The sequence below is a fragment of the Delphinus delphis genome, chromosome 5, assembly GCF_949987515.2.
Source record: "Delphinus delphis chromosome 5, mDelDel1.2, whole genome shotgun sequence".
In the NCBI taxonomy this organism is placed as follows: domain Eukaryota; kingdom Metazoa; phylum Chordata; class Mammalia; order Artiodactyla; family Delphinidae; genus Delphinus; species Delphinus delphis.
The window spans coordinates 120,205,414-120,230,950 of NC_082687.1; the positions used below are offsets into that span (position 1 = coordinate 120,205,414).

Consider the following 25,537-nt stretch of genomic DNA (forward strand, 5'->3'; position numbering starts at 1 on the left):
AGAATATAGCAAGTAGTTCATTCTTCTGATTGTGTTTATGATGTTCTTTAACTCTTTTTGATGTGACTTTACATGTTTTTGCTAAGAGAGCATTAACAATATTAACAAAGAAAAATTCAAGTTTAACAAATATAAGTAAAAACTTGTAAATGGCCTTACTGAAATGAGTTGTCTTAGCTGAGACTACTAACATTAAATTTTTATCATTTATGTGCCTTTTTAATTATTAAGCAGGTAAAAAGAATTTCTGTGAAAAATATAGTTATACAGTTCATATATATGCAAGGTATGAGAGCAAAATTGTTTCATTTACTTTTTTCCTCTGAGGATATAGTGGACTGCGAACCACTTGATAAGACTACTTAGCAACTATCATGCAACTAACAAGAACTATCAGTGTTTAGTAAACAACTAAACTTTGAGAAATACTATATTAAGTGATTCTGCAACCTCTCATTCTCTAGAATAATGATTCTTCCCTGGGGATATACAAGCATACATACACAAAGCAACAGATGGCCAGGGCCCTATCTCAGAACCTCAAGTCTTTCATTTTTTTAAAAAGGTCCATGGGTGACTTTTGATGTCTGTTCTTGGTTATAACTCTTCTATGGTAATCCTGATTACTTCAGACTATCTCCTTTCAAAGTTTGGGACTTTTTTTTTTAGTGCGAACGTGGAACTATATCAAGAGTCTAAGTGTTTAGTGCTTTGCAGTGGTTGTCAGTGGGACAAATACTTAGGAGTATATTTTGATTGTCACAGTGATTGGGGAAGACTGCTGGCATTCATTGAGATGTTGCTTGTCAGGCAATGTGGGACAATCCCATACAACAGAGAATTGTCTTGTGTCCTGTATGATTTTTGAATGTTTTATCAATTATAAATTAGTAATCCTCTAATATGTAATACTTATACATCTTTTTACAAGAATCCAAAAAGCTCAATAGCTTGTGTTCTTTTAGAATGGAATACTTTAAAATCAATCATGACATAAATTATAAATTTGCTTACATATCTCTATAAATTAACTCATTCAATTGAAAGGTTATAAGAGGAATAATAGAGACCTCTGGGAGAAAGCACAGTGTTCTTCAAATTCATATTGCATTTGATTTTTTTTTCTAGAAGGGAGACATATTCAGTTTGCGAAGATTTCACAGATCGTTAAAGGAACATTTTATCAACTAGTTTCTAATCATTCAGAGTATCTGAAATGTAGCAACTCATTAGCTGCTTTTATAATTGAAAGAGGTAAGTGCAAGTACTTGGGATGTGTTCATTTGTACAAAAGCTATTAAGTAACTTAATGATCTGAACTACGCTATGGTAATATTTTAACTATCTTTGCCCCTGTTGACAGTGGTGCTGCATTGATTTGAAGTGGCCCTTTCTAGTAGGTGTGGGTCATTAAACACCAAGATTCTCAAAGGTAGAGATAAAGTATACTGAATAGGAACCAATAGAGAACTGCAGAATGGTAAAATAACCTAATATTTTAATCAGTAACTGTGTTGGAGTCACTACCATCTTGAAATCTAACCCCATTATAACAAATATTGAGAGAGACTCTATAAAAATTAACATTTTCTTCACTTTCAAATAATAAAAGATTAAAGTGAAAAATCATGAATCTGTGTTTTTTCCTGTGAATATTTTGATGTGATTCCAATTACATTTTATCTTTTATTTATCCTGTAATGTTCTAGATTGATCATTAATTAAACAGATTTGAATTTTATATTCATCTCTGAATATTATAGATGATACAAAAACAATTTGATATTTGGTTCTTATTCTTAAGGATTTTTTGTGACCTAGGTGGGGAGAAGATATATATGATTTTTCAAGGGTCAACTTTAGTTTGAAATCATGGAGCATGATACCTCCATGCTTTATCATTCTGTCTCAAGATCACTTTGGCTATTTGGGTGTTTTTGTGTTTCCATACAAATTGTACAATTATTTGTTCCAGTTCTGTGAAAAATGTTGTTGATACTTTGATAAGGATTGCATTGGGTCTGTGGATTGCCTTGGGTAGTATGGTCATTTTAAGAATATTACTTCTTCCAGTCCTTGAGCATGGTATATCTTTCCATTTATTTGTTGTCAACTTCAGTTCCTTCATTAATGTCTTACAGTTTTCTAAGTATGTCTTTTACCTCCTTGGTTAGATTTATTCCTATGTATTTTATTCTTTCTGATGCAATTTTAAATGGGATTGCTTTTTTAATTTGTGTTTTTGATAGTTCATTATTAGTGTATAGAAATGCAACAGATTTCTATACATTAATTTTGTATCATGCAACTTTACTGAATTCATTTATTAGTTGTAATAGTTTTTTGGTGGAGTCTTTAAGGATTTCTGTATAAAGCATGTCATCTGCAAACAGTGACAGTTTTACTTCTTCTGATCCAATTTGTTTTCCTTTTATTTCTTTTTCTTGTCTGATTACCGTGGCTAGGGCTTCCAATACTATGTTGAATAAAAGTAGGGAGGGTGGGTATCCTTATCTTATTCCTCTGATATAAGAAGAAATGCTTTCAGCTTTTCACCATTGAGTATAATGTTGGCTGTGGGTTTGTCACTTACGGCCTTTGTTATGTTGAGGTATGTTCTGTTGCTACCCACTTTGTTGAGAGTTTTTTTTAAATCATAAATGGATGTTGAATTTTGCTGAAAGCTTTTTCTGCATCTATTGAGATGATCATATGCTTTTTAATTTTCAGTTTGTTAATGTGGTGTGTCACATTGATTGATTTGTGGATATTAAACCATCCTAGCATCCCCGGAATAAATCCCACTTGATTATGGTGTATGATCCTTCTTTTAATGTATTGTTGAATTTGGTTTGCTAATATTTTGCTGAAGATTTTTTTGCATCTGTGTTTAGGCATATTTGTCTGTAATTTTCTTTTTTTGTGGTATCTTTGTCTGGTTTTGGTGTCAGGGTAACGCTGGCCTTATAGAATGAGTTTGGAAGTGACCCCCCCTCTTCAATTTTTGGAATAGTTTGAGAAGAATAGGTATTAACTCTTCTCTAAATGTTTGGTGGAAGTCACCTGTGAAGCCATCTGGTCCTGGACTTTTGTATGTTGGGAGTTTTTTAATTACTGATTCAATTTCATTACTAGTAATTGGTCTGTTCATATTTTCTGTTTCTTCCTGGTTCAGTCTTGGGAGATTGTATGTTTCTAGGAATTTATCTGTTTCTTATAGGTTGTTAATTTTATTGGCATATAATTGTTCAGAGTAATCTCTTATGATTCTTGGTATTTCTGTGGTGTCAGTTGTAACTTCCCTTTTTTCATTTCCAATTTTATTTACGTGGGCCTTCTCTCTTATTCTTGATGTATCTGGCTAAAGGTTTATCAATTTTGTTTCTTTTCGGAGAACAAACTTAGTTTCATTGATCTTTTCTATTGTTTTTTTTTATTCTCTATTTCATTTATTTCTGCTCTGATCTTTCTGATTTCTTTTCTTCTAACTTTAGGTTTTGGCTATATCTATTTTTCTTGTTCTTTGAGGTGTAAGATTAGATGATTGATTTGAGATTTTTCTTGTTTCCTGAAGTAGTCTTGTTTTTTTCTAATTTTTTTAGAAGTTTTATAGTTTATTTTATTTATTAATTGATTGATTGATTGCTGCATTGGGTCTTTGTTGCTGCATGCCAGCCCTCTCTAGTTGCGTCGAGTGGGGGCTACTCTTCATTGTGGTGTGTGGGCTTCTCATTGCAGTGGCTTCTCTTGTTGCGGAGCCTGGGCTTTAGGTGTGCGGGCGTCAGTAGTTGTGGCATGTGGGCTCAGTGGTTCTGGCTCACAGGCTCTAGAGTTCAGGCTCAGTAGTTGTGGCACACAGGCTTAGTTGCTGTATGGCATGAGGGATCTTCCCAGACCAGGGCTCAAACCAGTGTCCCCTGCATTGGCAGGCAGATTCTCAACCACTGCACCACCAGGGAAGCCCTGAAGTAGACTTATTTTAATTTCCTTCTTACATCTGCTTTTGCTACATCCCATAGGTTTGGGGTCATTGTGCTTGCAATTTCATTTGTGTCCAGGTACTTTTTTATTTCCTTTTTGATTTATTCAGTGACCCATTGATTGTTTAGTAACATGTTGTTTAGACTCCACCTGTTTGTGCTTTTTTGTGCTTTTGTTTCTTGTGATTGATTTCCACTTTCATAGGGTTGTGGTCGGAAAAGATGCCTTATATGATTTCAGTATTCTTAAATTTATTGAGACTTATTTTATGGCATAGGATGTGACCTGTCCTGGAGAATGTTCCACGTGCCCTTGAAAAGAATGTGTATTCTGCTGTTTTGGATGAAATGTTCCATATATGTTTAATTCCATCTGGTCTGATGTGTCATCCAAAACCGGCGTTTTCTAATTGATTTTGTGTCTGGATGGTCTGGCCATTAATGTAAGTGGGGTGTAGTCCCCTACTATTACTGTATTATTGTCAGTTTCTCCTGTTACATTTATTAATATTTGCTTTATATATCTAGGTGCTCCTATGTTGAGTGCTTTACATTTACAAATGTTATATATACTTTTAGGATCGATCCCTTTATCATTGTGTAGTGTCCTCTCTTGTCTTTTTACTGTCTTTGTTTTAAAGTCTGTTTTGTCTGATAATAAGTATTGCTACTCCAGCTTTCTTTTCATTCTGTTTTCATGGAATACCTTTGTCCCCTTCACTTTCAATCTGTGTGTCTTTAGATCTGAAGTGAGTCTCTTGTAGGTAGTATATATGTGGATCTTGTTTTCTTCTATGTTTTGGTTTTTTTTTTTTTGCGGTACGTGGGCGTCTCACTGTTGTGGCCTCTCCCGTTGCAGAGCACAGGCTCCGGACGTGCAGGCTTAGTGGCCATGGCTCACAGGCCCAGCCGCTCCGCGGCATGTGGGATCTTCCCGGACTGGGGCATGAACCCGTGTCCCCTAGCATCGGCAGGCGGACTCTCAACCACTGCGCCACGAGGGAAGCCCGGATCTTGTTTTCTTATTCAGACACTTTATGTCTTTTGATTGGAGCTTTTAGTTCATTTACATTTAAAGTAATTATTGATAGATATATACTTATTACCATTTTGTTAACTTGTTTTCAGATTATTTTTGTAGTTCTTATTTGTCCCTTCTTTTGCTCTCTTCCCTTGTGATTTGATGACTGTCTTTAGTGGTTGTGTTTGGATTCCTTTCCCTTTTTTGTGTGTGTATCTGTATTATCGGTTTTTTTATATATATGTGTGTGTATATATATATATATATATATATATATGTGTGTGTACATATATGGGTGAGTATTTTAAGTTGATGATCTCTGAAGTTCAGATGCATTCTAATCACCCTGTATTTTTACTCCCCCCAAAGGTTAATGTATTTTACATCTTTTTGGCATGTGTATCCCTTAACTACTTGTTGTGGCTATAGATGATTTTACTGCTTTTGTTTTTTAACCTTCCTACTAATTTTATAAGTGGCTGATCTATCAACTTTACTGTATGTTTGCCTTTACCAGTGAAATTTTTCCTTTCGTAATTTTCATATTTCTAATTGTGATCTTTTCTGTTTAGAGCAGTCCCTTTAACATTTCTTGTAAAGCTGATTTTTTGGTGCTGAACTCTTTTAGTTTTTGCTTATCTGTAAAATGTTTGTCTTTCCTTCAAATCTCAATGATAACCTGGTCAGGTAGAGTATCCTCTACTGTAGGTTTTTTCCTTTCATGTAGGTTCTTTTCCTTTCATTGCCTTGAATATATTGTGCCACTCCCTTCTGGCCTGCAAAGTTTCTGCTGAAAAGTCAGCTAAAAGTCTTATAGGAGTTCCCTTGTATGTAACTAGTTGCCTTTCTCTTTCTGCTATTCTCTTGCTTTATCTTTAATATTTTCCTTATTAATTATAATGTGTCTTGGTTTGAACCTCTTTCAGTTCACCTTTTTGAGACTGTGTGACTCCTGGACCTGGATTTCTATTTTCTTCCCCAGGTTAGAGAAGTTTTTAGCTACTATTTCTTCAAATAAGTTCTCTGCCCCTTTCTGTCTCTCTTCTCCTTCTGGGACCCCTATAATGCACATGTTAGTATGCTTGGTATTGTTTCAGAGGTGTCTTAAACTATCCTCATTTTTTAAGTTCTTTTTTTTCTCTTTAGCTTAGGTGACTTCCACCACTTAGTCTTCCAGATCGCTGATTCGTTCCTCTGTACTAGCTAATCTACTGTTGATTTTTTTAGTGTATTTTTTATTTTAGTTATTGTATTCCTCAGCTCTGTTTGGTGGTTCTTTATATTTTCTACCTCTGTGTTCATCCATTCTTCTCCTGTCTTCAGTGACCATCTTTATGATCATTATCTTGAACTCTTTAATCAGGTAGATTGCTTATCTCCACTTCATTTAGTTCTTTTAGTGAGGTTATGTCTTATTCCTTCATTTGGAACATAATTCTCTGTCTCTTTGTATTGCCCAATTCTCTGTGTGTTTATTTCTGTGTGTTAGGTAGTTCGGTTACATTTCCCCCTCTTGGAGAAGTAGCCTTTTGTAGGAGACATCCTATGGGGCCCAGCAATACATTCTTCTCTGGTCACCAGGGCTGTATACTCTAGGGGTGCCCTCTATTTAGAATGTGTGTGCCCTTCTGTTGTGGTGGGGCCTAATACTCTGGGCATGTGGGTAGGCAGGCCTGGCCCCTGACCCAGTTGGCTATAAGACCAGACCCTGTGTGGTGGCTGTGAGCCCAGTGGAGGACAGGGTAGGCTTGCCTGCCATTTCCTCTTACATCTTGGTGAATTTCTTCTTTTGGTTATTCCCTCTTTTTCCTACATTATCAAACTCTAGTATCTCCCTGAAACATTGCAGTTTGAGTTACAGAGAAAGAAGCTGAGCTCTTGGCTACACTACTGCCCATTATAACTCAGAACATAGATCACCATTCCAGAACTTACACTGACACTATACAATTCCCTTATATCACCCCATCCCCCACACCCATACTAGAACTTTTTGGCCAACCCAATACATTAGAGATAATAGAACATTTTTACTTTTCTCATCTAATCCTACTCCTCCAGCTGCCTTTATCTCAGTAAATGGCATCCATCCAGATGCTAAAAATCTAAGTCATCCATTATTTATCCCTTCCCCTAAAATCTTACAATTTATCTTCAAGTCCTGTTTATTATATCCTCAAACTCTATCTCAGGTCTGATCTTCCTTTTTTTTCATTTAACCTCCATCATTTGAGTCTTAAGTCATTGTCTCTGACCTGGACTACTGTAACAGAGCCCCTAATTCAGCTTCTTGGACCTTACTGGAATCCTTTACCCCACTCCTTTTGCTGCTCACTCATAATGAAACTTAAATTTCAGTTTCATAAGGAGGGATTCTGCAACTGGTCTTCATGAGGTAATCTTTCCTGCTAATATTCTTTAAATTAGCCGTGTATCTGTTTCCTTCAAAGCTTTTATTACAATTTGTGGTTTTAGTCTTTTTTTCTTCTCTCCTATTAGAAGCTTCATGAGGGCCTGTCTTAATCAGCGTTTGATTCCTAGCATCTATTTCACTGCCTAGTATTTGGTAGGACAGCAAAAATTTTTGTGGAATTAATGGAAGTCCTTTCTTAGGTAGTTGCAGATGTGGAACTGAACTTTGAAAGACTGAGACTAGAGATTTTCTGAAATCATCAACACAGAGGTAAACTATAGCATGAGTACCTATCTCATGAGAAAAAAGAACAGAAAAAAGAACAATGATCTAGCAACTAGGATATAGAAAGGCCACATAGGTAGAAGGTGAAAGGAAAAAAACTATCTTCTGAGCATAGAGTTTCAAAGAAATCTCAAATCTCAAATGGAGTACAGCAAAAAATGATTCTATTGATTGTAGTAGAAATGTAGATAAAGTATAATATAAAACATCTGCCTTTTAAATTGTGATATTATTGAAGTATTTTTTAAATTTTGCTTCCTAGAAGACTCTCAAAGTCTTATTTGAAATTGTGGAATTATTTTTCCAACTTTTTGGTCAATATATTTTACTAACTTTAAAATGGTAAGGTAGACTTTTTCATTGAACTACCGGTGTAATTAATTCATTTAACCTACTCTCTTTTTACACCAGGCATTTACTAGATGCTCAAATAAGAGTTTGTTGAATAAAAATGGGGAAAAAAATGGTAAGAAAGAGGTGGAGGTTGAACATAGGGAAGAGGAAGGTAAAAATAACCTGCTACTGTTAACCTTTTCTTTCAGCTGGACAGCGCGAAGTTGTAGCTATAGGCACAGGTGAATACAATTATAGTCAGTGCATTAAGCCAAATGGAAGAGTGTTGCACGATACTCATGCTGTTGTTACGGCAAGGAGATCTCTCCTTAGGTAAGGTAACAAATATATTTAATTAAATATATTAAATATATATAAATATATCTGTTAATATTTAACAGATATATTTAATGCCATCAAATATTAATGCTCTTAGCCTAAAGCAATCACATATATATGTCTTTATTTACAAATGGAATTTTACTCATCATTGAGCCAAGGGTATGGCAGTCTCTTACTTATCCAAGCCATCTGATATTTTCATGTCACTTTTGGAAACCGTATAGTAATTTCAGTGTCTAGCCTATGAATTTTAGTGGCTTCTATTATCAAGAGCTTATGAACTCAGTTTTAAGAGTCATACAACCTTTTTTTTTAAGATAAAAATACTGTCTTTATTAATGATAAAAGTAATTGGAGAGTATAGCTTTACATCTGGACCAAGTAGGCTTGGTAGTATTTCACCCCTGAATTAGTCATACTTATCCAAAGGCAGAAATCAATGAGTTTCCACTCATGAGGTCTGTACAAAGTTTACGATATAGCAGAGTGTCGATAAAGTACTTTTTAGGCTGGCAGATCTCAGAGAGAAAGAGAGAAAGGGGCTAAAGTGAGGATGCCTAGTTTCTTTTTCCAAACTTATCAGTCACTCTGCTCCTTGTAAGAGGCATAATTAGCAGATAGTAGAGAAATAAACCAAGAATGTTACTCTTTGGAATTCCTTTTCTGTAAAAACATGAAAAGTGGGACATGAGCATTACCTCCTGCAGTAGTTACCAGCTTTTGTTCTCTTAAGTCACTAAGTTTACTTTTTATAAAACATTTTTAATCGAATTTTTCAAACAAAAGTGAGAATCAGATAATTAATTCCATCATTCAGTTGTCAGCATTCTGATACCAGTACCCAATGATCATATCCAATTATTAGCATATCCAGTTATTAGGATTCTGTTGATCTTATTTAATTTATGCACCCTCACTTTTTGTTGGTGGTGTTTCTTTACTGGAGTATTTTAAAACAAATTTACACGTATTATTTTATCGGAAAAACTTAAGTATATATCTGTAATAATAAGGAAAGAATCCTATAATCTTAAAAGGAAAGATTTTGGGAAGTCCATGAAGGTAATGCAACTAATTGTCCTCCCATCCCCCTTGGTGCTTAGTGAATTATTTGACCCCCTTTAAAACTACCTCTTTGTGTTTATTTCTTGTCATGCTTGGCACTGTCATTTATACTGGTGCTTAATATTTTATTATATATTTCTGATGATAGGATTAAAATCATGGTTTTTTAAATAAGCAAAATAGTATTTGTCCTCTGATTTGATTAGTAGTTTCAGGAAATCTATTTCACTTCTTAATTTAACTTACAGGCTTTGTTATGTTATTCCTATGCTCTTGTGTTTTTGTCTTCAGAACCACTAAGCAGTGGGAACCACAGTTGTTGTCTGCCTGTTTTGGCATGGAAGGCAAAATAGAAGTAAAGCAGAAAATTGATACTTCACCTAGGAGGCTGGGAGCAGAGCTGTCTAAGAAAGAAGGGAGGAATCAGTAGAGAAATGGGTCTTTTGCAGAAAATGATAGTTGAGTACTTTAATGTGAAATGAGAGTGGAGTGGTAGTCGAGGAATGATGCTTTAAGGCAGGTCACCAGGCAGACTGGGCTCTAACTGAAGACTTATCAAGGGACTTAATTCTTCATTAAGTAAGGCTAAGATTATTTTACAAGTTCCTATCAATATCAAAACTTTTGACATATAGGGACATTGTTCATAACATGAATATAATGTTTGTTTAAGATACTTCATTTTTAAATTTTCTTACTTGATGAAGCTCTATCTCATTAATTTTAGGTACTTTTATAGACAACTTCTACTCTTCTACAGCAAAAATCCTGCTGTGTTGGAAAAATCAATATTTTGTACAGAACCAGCTTCTAATCTACTCACTCTCAAGCAGAATATCAACATTTATCTCTATATGAACCAGTTGCCTAAAGGATCAGCCCAGATTAAGTCACAATTGTAAGTATTATGGAAGCTGTTTTTGAAGGAATCTAGGATGGCCATATCATGCATTCTGAATCCATACAGCAAAAGAACAAGTAAATTCATATCTATCCATATTCTTCCTCCAGCCTTGAGGTGTTATTTGTAGGCTGCAAGAGCCTGAAGGCTGAAAGACCACAAATTCTTTCTCCTTCCCTCCACTCAGTCTGGTCCATTACTACTACTTAAGTATTCCATGTACTTCACTGCTCTCTTTTTGATGCTGTTGAAAATCTTCTATTCCTTCCTAGTTGTAATACTTAATAAACTTTAGGAAGTATGGATTTATACACTCTTCACATACTAACACAGGAGTTAAGGAATACAGTCTGTTCTTCTGGTCAGTCTGTGGCCAAAACTTCATTACCTTGATGAATGGGTAGCATCAGTTAGCATGAAGTTTGAACAACACAGGCAAGCACAAAAAAGAAAGTAAAATTCACTTCAATCCAACCATCTAGAGATAACTGCGGTTTATAGTTTGTTTAAAAGCCTTCCAGTAACACCTTTGAAAACAAGGGTGAGTGTTTCTCTTGAGAGAAACCTCAAGAAAAGTAATTTTAGATTTTACCGTTTTAACACATTTTGTTGGAGGTGAATCTTGAATTTAAATTGTCAGTTTTCTTTTTTTCATTCTCTAATTTTGTAGTGTTTAAAACTTTTAATATGGAGAAAGGAAATAACTCACAAACTATGGCAGGGACAAAAATTGGGTTTTCATTTGATTTTAAGGGACATAAAGAATGGCAATAATATGAAATTTATCCTTGCTGGAAGCTCTAAATATGGTTAATTTCTGTTTGGTTTTAATTTTGTGGAACGAAGTCACTCCATCCTACCTTGCTTTGGGTTTGCATCTATTTCTGTTCCTGGAATTAAATGCACATTGGCAAGTTAAATATGTTTGAGAACAGTTCTTAGGTACATGCAGATTTTACTTTGTCGGCTTTGGGTTTTGGTTTTTTTTTAACATCTTTATTGGAGTATAATTGCTTTACAATGATGTGTTAGTTTCTGCTTCATAACAAAGTGAATCAGTTATACATATACCTATGTCCCCATACCTCTTCCCTCTTGCCTCTCCCTCCCTCCCACCCTCCCTATCCCACCCCTCTAGCTGGCCGCATAGCACAGGGAGATCAGCTCAGGGCTTTGGTTTTTAAAGGAAGAAACTCTCTTTTCTTTCTGTAGGCGTCTTAATCCATGTTCTGTATCTGCATTTGAAGCCCATGAAGAGCTGAGTCTCCATGTGGCTGTTGAAGGCAAAATTCATCTGACTGTCTACTGCCCTGCAGATGTTGTTAATAGAATAAGCAGCATGGCCTCAAGTGACAAACTGATGAGATGGGGAGTGCTTGGTGTACAGGGAGCATTGCTGAGTCAGTTTATACAGCCAGTTTATATCAGCAATATACTTGTTGGTGAGTTGGATTACAGTACCTCTTGGCCTCTTTCACTAAGTCATTTCACTATATTTTATTTACCAGTGTAAAAATCACAATTTGCATGCATGAAGCTTTACTTAAGGTAAAATTCAGATCCACTGTTTTGTTGAGGTTTTCATTTCATGGTAACTGGTCATCACATTTAGTATAATATGACTTTTGCCATCTTATCAGGAGGCTAATAAGAATCAATATTTTATGTTAGGCAATTACATGTATTCTGTCTTGAATGTATACTTTTGTTTGTACAGTATTCAATTTTTCTCTTTCTTTTGGAAGAAGATGCTTCTTTGAACTTATCAAATTTAAAAGCTTATATTTAGTTATTCCTGAAATAAAAAATATTAAATGCCCATTTTGGTTCTTTCTTTTATGCTTTTTTTATACATTTGGTTATGATTTGGATCCTTTTGATTTGTGAAGTGAGTGGGAAGTAACTAGAACACAAATAATGTGAACTAGTAATTTATTTCTTTCTTTGGTAGGGGCTATTATAGAATGCTGTATTTATATTTGAATGGTTTTCCAGATATTATCCCATTGACAGACATTTTGGGCACTCAATTCTATAGTTTTCATAAAGCCCTAAGAGTTTCAAAGCTTCAGTTACCCTTGGGAAACAATTTAAATACTACCATTACTTGGCTGTTCTTTGTTTACTGCTAATTTTTCGTAATGATGGCCCATATGCAAGCTTTGGATCCTCGCATGAGAAGTAGTTTTACTTTTAGAAAGTGGTGTTTCTTTTATTCTTGTGGTTTTTTGTTGTTGTTGTTCTATATATTTTATACCCATTTCTTTAGGAATTTCTCCTATAGACAGTATTTTTTCAGTTCCATGTATATACAAAATATTTTATTTTCTTCCCATTTTTGTTTGGTTTGGCTTTAATAAATGATAAAAAGGAAATAGTAATTATTTATTTTTCTAATATTAAGCTTATTTTCTTTGTTTAGGAAACCTATTACTTGGTTCACAATTCAAAAGATTCAAAAGGGTATTCAGTCAAGTCTTCCTTCTATCCTAGGGCCCTAGGAACCCATTTTACCTCTGTGGCATCCATTGTTACTAGTTTGTTTTTCTTTCCAAAGGTAGTTTATGCTTATAAAAGTATATGCATACTTTTTTGTATTTTACATCAGTGGGATCATACAATTCATACTTTTCTGCACCTTGCTCTTTTCATTTAACAAGGTGTCTTGGAAATTTTTCCATATGAGTATATGAAGAATTTTTATTATTATAATTCATAACTCTCTGTATGGTATTTCTTTGTACAAACGTATTATAATTTATTTAACCAGTTGTGGGTTAATGGAACTTTAGATTGTTTTTAATCTTTTCCAGCTACCAAATGCTATCGTGAATCATGACCTTATTACATTTGTTATTGACACATGTAAAATATATCTATATAAAATGAATTCCTAGAAGTAGAGTTGCAGGCCAAAGAGGTATGCATTTGCAATTTTGAAAACTATTACCAAGTTACCCTCCAAATCATATTCTCACTAGCAATATTTGAGAGTGCCTGTTTGCTCACACCCTAAAAGGTGGTTGTTTCTAACTCTTTCTCCAAATATTTATTCTTATAGATGATTTATTTCTTAGATTTAACTTGGATACAAAAATTATGCTTTATGATGTTTTCTTTTAGTCAGTTCAGATACTCTCTCAGACATTTCAAACTTTTCTCAATCTTCTTTAGGAAAGGCAATTTTTGTTCTTGATAAATGTCTACAAAATGTCTAATAAATGTCTGTGCATTCTCTAGAGTCACAGTTTGGCATGCAAGGCTTTCTTTGACTTTTGTGAAGAAAGATATTTTACAGTTTGCCTTTTGTATGACATAACTCCGTACTATATTTAGTTTCTTAAAAGGGTAGAATCTTAGATTCTTTTAGAATTATTTAGTATTTAGTGGTTTGGACAGGGGCTTAAAAATTAGATCTCATCATTTTGCCTGTCATCTTGCACGTAGCAGTAAGAATACCAGGTAGCAATAAAAATACTATAAAACTTGGTAAAATTGCTTCTGATCTCTTTCTTTGCATCTTTATGGAACATATCTAAAGTTAATTAATTGGTGTTCTGTCTGGCATAACCTAAACAGATTTTAATGTTTGTTAAAAATGCAGATTTCTCAGCCTCTTAAGATCTGTACTGTATGTCTGGAGGATAGCCCCAGGAATATATGTTTTAAAAGAGCACCACCAAGTGATTCTGATACAGATGATTTGAATGGCTCACATTGAGAAATACTCAGAGTGTCTGTATACTTAAAAGTGTGATATGTACAGCTAAAAGAATCTTAAGAGTTTATTGAACTAGTCGTGTAGTACAGCTTCTCACTTATTATACAAACTCTTACTTTTTATTTCACATTGGAGTATAGTGGATTAACAGTGTTGTGATAGTTTCCATTGTACAGCAAAGTGATTCAGTTACACATTTTCCTGTTTAGGTTGTTACATAATATTGAGCAGAGTCCCCTTTGCTATACAGTAGGTCCTTGTTGGTTATCCATTTTAAATACAGCAGTGTGTACATGTCAATCCCAAACTCCCTAACTATCCCTTTCCCCCACCCTTCCCCCCTGGTAATCATAAGTTTGTTCTCTAAGTCTGTGAGTCTGTTTCTGTTTTGTAAATAAGTTCATTTGTATCATTCCTTTTCAGATTTCGCATATAAGTGATATAATGTGATATTTCTCTTTCTCTGTCAAACTTACTTCACTCAGTATGACAATCTCTAGGTCTGTCCATATTGCTGCAAATGGCATTATTTCATTCTTTTTAATGGCTGAGTAATATTCCATTGTATGTATGTACGACATCTTCTTTTTCCATTCCTCTGTCGATGGACATTTAGGTTGCTTCCATGTCTTGGCTATTGTAAACAGTGCTGCAGTGAACATTGGGGTGCATGTATCCTTTCAGACCATGTTCTTCTCCAGATATATGCCCAGGAGTGGGATTACGGATCATATGGTAGCTCTATTTTTAGTTTAGTTTAGTTTTGTTTTTTAAAATTATTTATTTATTTATTAGCTGTGTCGGGTCTTAGTTGGAGCATGCAGGATCTAGTTCCCTGACCAGGGATCAAACCTGGGCCCCCTGCATTGGGAGTGCAGAATCTTAGCCACTGGACCACTAGGGAAGTCCCTATTTTTAGTTTTTTAAGGAACTTCTATACTGTTCTCCATAGTGGCTGTACCAATTTACATTCCCACCAACAGTGTAGGAGGGTTCCCTTCTCTCCACACCCTCTCCAGCATTTATTGTTTGTGGATTTTTTTATGATAGCCATTTTGACTGGTGTGAGGTGATATCTCATTGTAGTTTTGATTTGCATTTCTCTAGTAATTAGCGATGTTGAACATCTTTTCATGTGCCTCTTGGCCATCTGTATGTCTTCACAAACTCTTTTTATGCCATCTCTGATAGAGGATCATCTAACCCTACCTTAAAAGGATCCAATAATGTGGAGTATAAGATTTGAGGACAATCTATTCCATTAATTGATAGCTCCAATTGTTTTTAAAAATTACTCTTTATTTTATTTTTTTTTTAACATCTTTATTGGGGTATAATTGCTTTACAATGGTGTGTTAGTTTCTGCTTTATAACAAAGTGAATCAGTTATACATATACATATGTTCCCATATCTCTTCCCTCTTGCGTCTCCCTCCCTCCCACCCTCCCTATCCCACCCCTCCAGGCTGTCACAAAGCACCAAGCCAATATCCCTGTGCCATGCGGCTGCTTCCAACTAGCTATCTACCTTACTACGTTTGTTAGTGTGTATATGTCCATGACTCTCTCTTGCCCTGTCACAGCTCACCCTTCCCCCTCCCCATAACCTCAAGTCCGTTCTCTAGGAGGTCTGCGTCTTTATTTCTGCCTTACCCCTAGGTTCTTCATGACATTTTTTTTTCTTAAATTCCATATATATGTGTTAGCATACGGTATTTGTCTTTTTCTTTCTGACTTACTTCACTCTGTATGACAGACTCTAGGTCTATCCACCTCATTACAAATAGCTCAATTTCGTTTCTTTTTATGGCTAAGTAATATTCCATTGTATATATGTGCCACATCTTCTTTATCCATTCATCCGATGACGGGCACTTAGGTTGTTTCCATCTCTGGGCTATTGTAAATAGAGCTGCAATGAACATTTTGGTACATGACTCTTTTTGAATTTCGGTTTTCTCAGGGTATATGCCCAGTAGTGGGATTGCTGGGTCATATGGTAGTTCTATTTGTAGCTTTTTAAGGAACCTCCATACTGTTCTCCATAGTGGCTGAACCAATTCACATTCCCACCAGCAGTGCAAGAGTGTCCCCTTTTCTCCACACCCTCTCCAGCATTTATTGTTTGTAGATTTTTTGATGATGGCCATTCTGACTGGTGTGAGATGATATCTCATTGTAGTTTTGATTTGCATTTCTCTAATGATGAATGATGTTGAGCATTCTTTCATGTGTTTGTTGGCAGTCTGTATATCTTCTTTGGAGAAATGTCTATTTAGGTCTTCTGCCCATTTTTGGACTGGGTTGTTTGTTTTTTTGTTATTGAGCTGCATGAGCTGCTTGTAAATTTTGGAGATTAATCCTTTGTCGGTTACTTCATTTGCAAATATTTTCTCCCATTCTGAGGGTTGTCTTTTCGTCTTGTTTATGGTTTCCTTTGCTGTGCAAAAGCTTTGAAGTTTCATTAGGTCCCATTTGTTTATTTTTGTTTTTATTTCCATTACTCTAGGAGGTGGGTCAGAAAGGATCTTGCTGTGATTTATGTCATAGAGTGTTCTGCCTATGTTTTCCTCTAAGAGTTTGATAGTTTCTGGCCTTATATTTAGGTCTTTAATCCATTTTGAGCTTATTTTTGTGTATGGTGTTAGGGAGTGATCTAATCTCATACTTTTACATGTACCTGTCCAGTTTTCCCAGCACCACTTATTGAAGAGGCTGTCCTTTCTCCACTGTACATTCCTGCCACCTTTATCAAAGATAAGGTGTCCATATGTGCATGGGTTTATCTCTGGGCTTTCTATCCTGTTCCATTGATCTATCTTTCTGTTTTTGTGCCAGTACCATACCGTCTTGATAACTGTAGCTTTGTAGTATAGTCTGAAGTCAGGGAGCCTGATTCCTCCAGTTCCTTTTTTCGTTCTCAAGATTGCTTTGGCTATTCGGGGTCTTTTGTGTTTCCATACAAATTGCAAAATTTTTTGTTCTAGTTCTGTGAAAAATGCCAGTGGTAGTTTGATAGGGATTGCATTGAATCTATAGAAAATTACTCTTTAGAATTGAAATTTGTTTCCCTTTAATTCTGAACTAAATGACAATGCAGATTAAATCTAATTATTTGATGATAATGACCTTGTCCCCTTTTCTCTTAAGTCTTATGAAATCTTTTGCAATTCTTTATTTTGATGCTTGAAAAACCTAAGATATTTTAATAGATCAATTAAAAATGGAGAGATTATTATAAGACTTCATTTAACTTTTCAAAAACTTTTCGGAGGGCTTCCCTGGTGGCGCAGTGGTTGAGAGTCAGCCTGCCGATGCAGGGGACACGGGTTCGTGCCCTGGTCTGGGAAGATCCCACATGCCGTGGAGCTGCTGGGCCCATGAGCCATGGCCGCTGAGCCTGCGCGTCCAGAGCCTGTGCTCCACAACGGGAAGTTTTTGGAAACTAATTTTATACTGTAGATGTTCTCAGATAATTCATTTTGTCATTTTATGGTGATAGTCTTTCTTTTTTAAGAAAAATGTCTTAAGCTTGCACTATAAAAAGGCACTATTATTTGTATAGAAAATAATCCAGAGTAATCTGGAAAAAAATTCATTTTGCTTAGCTATTAAAAGAGCTGGATTTATATTCGTTTTCAAGCCTTTTAAGGTGTATTTGCAAATTTGTTATCCTGTTAATATAAAGTTTTCTGAATAAATACCTCAAGAATGTTTATCCAGAGGTGTTTCCATTCAGGAGTCCTTTTCAATACGCTAATTTGAATTGTACAATTCCATTATAGGGAATACTAAATTTTGATTCCCTCTTAGTGAAGGAATCTATTTTCAACATAGTTCATGAACTTTTAAGAAGCATGTGATAACCTTAGAGATTCTGTTGTTCATTTCTTTCTTTTTTTCGTTTTCAGGTCAGTAATAAGAGGTTTAGAATGTTAATAAAAATACGTGCCCAAAATCATTCAGTTTGCCTGCTGGCAGAGCCTGGACTCATACTCAGTTTTCATAACTTTTCATGCTTCTGCCTTTTGTATTAAATTGAGCTCTGACAGCTTTGTCTGAGCCTAGCCAGTGACTAGAATCCCACTATTGTGTCTGCTAAACTTGACACTCTTGAAAGGCAGGTGCTTTGCGACACTCATCTTGGTCTGGTTTGTACCAGGAGGTCAATAAATGTTTCATGGATAAATGCTTTGAGTCAGCATGTTTTATTTTTTAAAATGCTTTTATTTTTCTTCTTAATACCAATTCTTTTGCCTGGAACACTTGAAAAATAAATTTTAACTATTATTCTTTACTCTTGTTGCACTTCAGGTTCACCTGGATAGCTTTTAAAATAATATGGGAATGGCATTAGTATTAATATCCCCATCCTTACTGATTCTAATGTGTATCCAGAATTGATGATTACTGCTCTCTGATAATCTAATCTTTTATGTTCCTTTTTCATCAGGTGTTTATTGAGCCACCTACTATATGCTAGGTGCTGTGCACTGTTAAATAACTCTCAGGGGCACCATTCACATAAAATATAGAATGAGAATTAAGAATACAAAGATAAGATGCTTCTGCCTTCATGTCTTCTCCTATTTAGACATCATTTGTGTTTCACAGGAGCATGATTTGTTTTCTCCAGATGTTCTGTAATTTGTGGGTGGCGGTATTAAAATGTAATGCCTCAGACTAAATATGATGTTTCACATATGATATGAGCAGTGCATAGTTCTATAATAATGCTGAATTCTTTGACTTAGACACTGTATTTTTATTAATGCAGCTTCGGTTTGTATGGGCACACCTCAAAGATATTGTGGGTTCAGTTCCAGACCACCATAATAAAGTCAATCTCACAATAAAGTGAGTCACACGAAGTTTTTGGTTTCCCAGTGCACATAAAAGTTATGTTTACACTATACTATAGTCTGTTAAGTGTGCAATAGCGTTATGTCTAAAACAAAGCAACGTACTTACCTTAATTTAAAAGTACTTTATTGCTGAAAAAGGCTAAACATCATCTGACAACACAAGGTTGCCAGAAACCTTCAATTTGTAAAAATCATAATATCTGCAAAGTGCAATATAGCAAAGTGCAATAAATTGAGGTATGCCTTCATTACCTGTTTCAGCAGCTGTTTCTGTTCACTTATATTAACTTATGGTAGACTAAGGTCCTGAGAACTTTTTTTTAAATTTAATTTTATTTATTTTTTTATACAGCAGGTTCTTATTAGTTATCCATTTTATACATATTTAGTGTATATATATCAATCCCATCTGAGACCTTTTCATGCAGAAAAGTTCTCAGGTCAGGTTTGCTATAGTCTTTGCTAAGATTTAACCTTTGCCTTTAATCTTTGAGTTTTATGTTATTATTTCAAATCATTTTAGATGAATCAAAACGAAATTATGTGATATAATTTTAGAGATATATTTTCCCGGGAACAAGATTTAGCCTCAAGATATAATTAAAATCATACCTCAGGTATAGCTAATAATTAAAGCATACATATATAAATGGAGAAAGTAAAATTTCTAATAAAATATTATATACTTGATTTTTTTCTATTAAATTTTATACCACCACATTAAAACATCTAGGTGAAACAATTTGATGTTTAGAGAATCTTAACGTGGAGTTACTGGTAGGTTTTTATTTTTCTTTTTCCAAATGTTATCTTGCTGTTTTAGGCACAACCAATGTCATTATCTTATTACAGTATGTCTTAGTCTGTTTGGGCTGCTACCAAAAAACAAAAAAATACCATAGACTGCGTGGATTAAACAATAAACATTTATTTCTCACGGTTCTGGGGGCTGGGAAGTCCAAGATCAAAGGGCTGAGAGATTCATTATCTGTTGAGGACCTGCTTTCTGCTTCATAGATGACTGTCTTCTCAGTATGTCCTCCTATGGTGGGAGGGGTTAGGGTCTCTTTTATCATAAGGGCACCAATTCCATTCATGAGAGCTCTGACCCTCATAGCTTAATCACCTTGCAAAGGCCTCACCTCGAAATACCATCACATTGGGGATCAGGTTTCAGTATATGAATTTTGTGGGGACACATTTAGTCTGTAGTACAGTGTGTTATACGTAACATTTTTTTTTAACTCGTGTTTTCTGTTCATTATAGATACAATGACTATTCTACAGACCTTATTTCTTCTTTTTTCCTACGTCTAAGTATATCTTTAACTTAACTAGCCTGCATTAGTCAGTATCTCTTGATTTGGAACATTGAAAAGAGTGCTTAGAAAAAAGAGTGTCAGAAGCAACTCATGTTCTTTTTACATCATTTTCTAGTTCCCAAATAATCATAGTGAGTGTAAGCCCAGTAGCCATCTCAACAGTTCCAGTGATGTGAAAACAAAACTTTATCTGTGACATATGTCTAGTGGTATATAAAGATTCTCTTGTTGTGAGAACTTCAGACCCTCTAAGGAGGAAAGAGATCTGCTTTGGAATTATTAATTTTTAAATAGGAATGACTGTTCCCTAACTTCTATTTTAAGTTTGACGCAGCCCATTTTCTTATACTAATCATCTTTTTGAGCTTTCTTCTTCAACAGTAATTTTAACTGAGAACTCAAAGCTTTTGGCATTGGCCACAATTATAATCAGAAATGGTCATTCTTTAAAGTACTTCATGTTGTGAAACTAAGCCATGTGGTACTGGAACAGTTGCAAGCTGTGGCTCTCAGATGTGGAAAAATAACACACTTTAACCAACTATTTCTCAGCTACATATATCTGCTACATTATGTGCTGGTTTCATGCTGTAATCTTAGAAATCAAGACAGAATGAGCCAGTTCTCTCTGGCAGAACCCTGTAAAAGTACTGATTTGTTTCTGGTCAGGTCTGGCTTTTTGCTTTTATTCACTGGAATGTCAATTCATTATTTTCTGTAGAAGTTTCTTTTTTGAATGGAAATTCTGACTTATTACCTTGTCTTGATTCTGGTAAAGAGTATAGAAGTAGCTACTAAGAGAGTAGAAGTCGGAAAGAGAAGGTTGCAAGATACAGGATAAAGAAGTGAACTATTTACAATTAAACTTTTATTTATATCCTTTTTTTTCAGTATAGTCTTTTCCTATTGAATTTCTGAGTATTTACTTTGTTTTTGCTTTCTAGGTGATGGGAATTGCAGTGATACTAGAGGCTTAGAAATTGCTATAAAGCAACGTGTTGATGATGCACTCACTTCAAAACTTCCAATGTTTTACTTGGTCAACAGACCTCATATTAGTTTAGTACCTTCTGCATATCCATGTCAAACAAACTTGGAATATAAATTCCTGAGTCTGAATTGGGCACAAGGGGACATTTCTTTGGAGATTGTGGATGGCCTAACTGGGAAGACCACCGAAAGGTTAGTGTCACTAATTTCTTCAAAAATCACATATTAAGCAAAACAGTACATTTTAATACGATTTTTAAAAACTATCTTGTTTTTTGAATACAATTTTTTGAATTGTGATTAATAATAATAATAGTTATCAAGTGTGACTATGTTGCAGGCATTGTACTAATTAAAAAACTTTTTTTTCCTGATGAGAACACAGGCCTGGAGAAGTTAGATAATTTACCAAAGTTACATAGTAAATGGTAGAGCCAGCATTCAAAATCAGTCTCCAGATCCTTTGTTTCTCTAGTGATCATTAGCAAATAATGTATTTGTTTTAAAAATTCAGTTTTTCCTACTGAATCTGAATGTCTGGATTTAGGGCTCCGGAATCTGTATTTTTGACAACTTTCCCAAATATTATTTATGTACACTTGAGTGTGAGAACTATTGTACTATGTTATACTGCTTTCTTATAAAAACCTTGTGGGTTAGGTGATATTGTTTTTTTTTACAGGTAAAGAAACTGAGATTCAAGCTAGTTTAAATATCTTGCATAAAGTCACCCAACTATTAAGTGACACAAGTAGGATTCTGATCTGGGCATTTTATTTCCAAAGCCTTTGTTCTTAGCCATAATACATTATGCCTTTTAGACATTTCTTTGTAATATCCCTGTCATTGATTATCAAGTAAAACTAAAATCCTCCTTTTAGTGTGAAAATACATTTATAATGTGGTAATGAATAATGTTAAAAGTTTAAGTGCCTAAATTTGCTTTCTTTGTGAAAGACAGATTTAAATTAAGATCACATGCAAATGTTTCTTGGTATGAACTCAGTCAAGCATACTATTGATTATTTCAACTAGGATGAATTATACTACTTATGCATTGAGTCAGCATTAAGAAGTGTATTTCTGTTAATAACAGACTACACACATACAAACAAAACAGGTCTTCTGTGGAAGACATTAAAAAACTGTTTACTGAGGGACTTCCTGGTGCTCCAGTGGTTAAGACTCCATGCTTCCAATGTGGGGGGCATGGGTTTGATCCCTGGTCAGGGAACTAATATACCCCATATGCCTCATGGCAAGGCCAAAAAAAAATAATAAAAAAACTGTTTACTGAAAACATAATAGTATAACAAAGATGAAATTAATGTAAAATGAGCTTAACTTATTTATTATGGCTAAGTGCTTGCCAGGTGATTGCAAAGAAAGCAGATATGATCTGATTATTCATCCCCAAACATTATTACATAAGGCAAAGGACACTTTAGCAATATAATCCACGAAGAAGAACAGTTCTGAGTAACTGCAGCAAATAACATAGTATCAACCTTCATAAAGCAGAAATTACAGAAAATAAAAGGATAAATAGAAATACACTATTAGTTGAGGCAATAATTCACCTCTTTCAGTTCCTAGTAGATTGAGTAAACAAAACAATAAGCAAGAATATAACCGTCTTAAATAACAATAAGGTAGATTTGATTAATTTCTTTAAAACTCTGTACCATAAAATATAAAATATACCTGCTTTTCAAGAACCTGCAGAACATTAACAAAAATTGACCATATGTTAGGCCACAAAAAAAATCTGAAATTCTAAGAAGTAAAAGTGATGTAGGCAGTGTTCTCTGATTGTGATGCAATCAAACTGTAAATAACAAAATCAGAATATTTAGAAACCACTTTCATTGGGAAAAAGAAGTTCTCCAACTTTTGGCTCAAAGAGGAAATATAAAATGAAATCACAGAATATTTAGAAAACACGGATATTTAGTGCATTGCATTTCAGAACTTGTAGGATATATAGCTAAAGCAAAATGAATGGAAAAGCCAATTCTTTAGATACTTATAGCAACAAATAATGAAAATAAACAGAATGAAGAAGTTCATAAAACTAGAAATGTAAATTAAAGATCTAGAGAACTGAAGAAGTCAGAAATGATCATTAAAAAACTGATTCTGTGAAAAAAAATCAGTAGCTAATCTCATATATACTAATGATAAAGGAGTAATTACAGAGAAAATTAAAAGAAGTCATAAGAAACTTCTTTCCCCTACCATGCAAATATATTTGAAAATCTGGGTGCAATGCATATATTTCTAGGAAAATATTTTTCTAAAATTGGTACAGAAGAGGGAAAAATATCTAACATTATTTTCTTGAGAAAGTTACCAAGAAGGTGTCCTACCTCTTTTTCAAAGAAAACACCATTCTGATGTAGTTCGGATTAATTTTATAAACCTTTAAATAGCAGGAACTTCCAGTGCTATCTAAAAAGATAGAAAACATTCAAATACTTTTATGAAGCAAGTGTATCATTGATACTTAAACCTAATAGAAGATTACTGTCCCCCTACCACAAAAGTTACAGACCAAGCTCACTTTTATATTCAAGCATAATTGCTAAATAAAATATTAGGAAGCAGAACCTTAAAATAATATATTTTATACAATAATACCAAGTGGAATTTTTTCTTGAAATGTGAGAATAACATAGTAAAAATAATAACCAAATTAGAAACTCGTATTAATATAATTTGTCATATTAATTGATCTAGGGAAAAACACCATATATTCATTTTTATAAATTCTAAGAAGACATGTAATACAGCTCTACAACTATTCTAGATAAAGATACTCAATAAAAAAGGAATAGATATTTTTGTTAAGGGTAAAATATATCTTTATTAGTCCAAAAGTGCCATCATGATTAATGATGAAATCTCAGAGTCATTTCTACTAACATCTGAAACAAGACATGATTGTTTACTGTTATTGCTGTTATTTAACATGTTATTTAATGCATTTGAACAAAAGAAAGAAATGAGAGATATAAAATATTGGAAAGGAGGAGGTAAAATTACGACTTTTTGCATATGGTATCATTTTATACCTGAAAAGCCCAAGAGAATCATCTAAAAATCCACCACCAAAAATAGGTATGATGGTGGAAAATTAATATATAGAGATTAGTACATTTCATTAATAGGCGTTTATGTTAACTATTACTGCATATAAACTATCTCAAAATTTAGTGGCTTAAAACAACAACCATTTATTGCTGTTCAAGTCCTTAGGTCAACTGAGCTAGATTTGGTTGGGCTCTCCCATGTGTCTGGGGTCCACTCTAGGTCAGCTGTAGGGCATCTTGGCTGATCTTAGAGGGACAGCTGGGCTCTGGTCCATGTGTTCTCTCACCTTCTAGTAGACCAGTCTTAGGAGGCTCACATGGCAGAAGAAGGGGTCCCCAGAGAATGAAAACACAAAGCCTCTTGAGGCCCAGGCTTGGAACTGGCACAATAGTCTATTTTATTCACCAAAACAAGTCACAAGGCCAGCCCAAATTCATGGGGAGGAGCAATCAACCATAGTTAGTGATGGGAGAATCTGAAAAGTTACATTGTAAAGAACATGGAGACAGGAAGGAATAAAGGATTTTGGCAATTTTTGTAATCTATCAGGAGAACAACTAATGAGAAGATATAATGAAGGGAAAGAGTTACAATAGCAAGAAAGCTCATGATCTGTGGACCCACTTCTATTAGAAACATAGAAAAATACATATCTATATGTGCATACATACATATATATGGAGGGTGGTGAGGTGAGTGTGTATAATTTACTTTTTTAGTGAGTCAAAATTTACAAAGAGTGAAATGTACAATTTCATGAGTTTTTATATTTTTATATATATATATATTTATATATTTATTTATTTATTTATATACATGCCTGTGTAACCATTACCCCAGTCAGAATACAGGACATTTTCTTCATTTCAGAAAATACTTTTTTGCCCTCTTCTAGTCAATCCTTGGTAGAACCACTGTTTTAATTTGGATCACCATAGATTAATTTTGCTTCAAACAAAAGAAATGTTCCAAATATCCATCCTCTGCTTTAATTTTTAATGCAGTACTCTGATAACTTAAACTATAATTTCATAAAAGAAATTAGCTTCAGAAAGTTAAATATTCAGAATAATTTTATGTAAAAAAATTTCACTATATGCACTGTACATAATTGAGATAAATATTTGTAGATTCTGTGTTGATTTTAATCCCTACAAATGCCAACATAAATACTGAATAATGATTAGTGAATGTTTCATTCTTTTC

The 25,537-nt window shown here is 34.4% G+C and overlaps 1 protein-coding gene across 2 annotated transcripts in view; it reads left to right on the forward strand.

Annotated features, from left to right (window-relative positions):
* Positions 1-25,537, forward strand: part of ADAD1 (adenosine deaminase domain containing 1) — a 46,912-nt gene that overhangs the window by 11,779 nt on the left and 9,596 nt on the right. The window contains exons 5-9 of one of the 2 annotated variants that reach the window (XM_060011859.1): positions 1,128-1,254; positions 8,242-8,365; positions 10,167-10,337; positions 11,553-11,782; positions 21,193-21,430. In XM_060011859.1, the coding sequence (XP_059867842.1) occupies positions 1,128-1,254; positions 8,242-8,365; positions 10,167-10,337; positions 11,553-11,782; positions 21,193-21,430 (890 nt within the window). The remainder of the gene's footprint in view (positions 1-1,127; positions 1,255-8,241; positions 8,366-10,166; positions 10,338-11,552; positions 11,783-21,192; positions 21,431-25,537) is intronic. The other variant, XM_060011860.1, reaches the window with a different exon arrangement.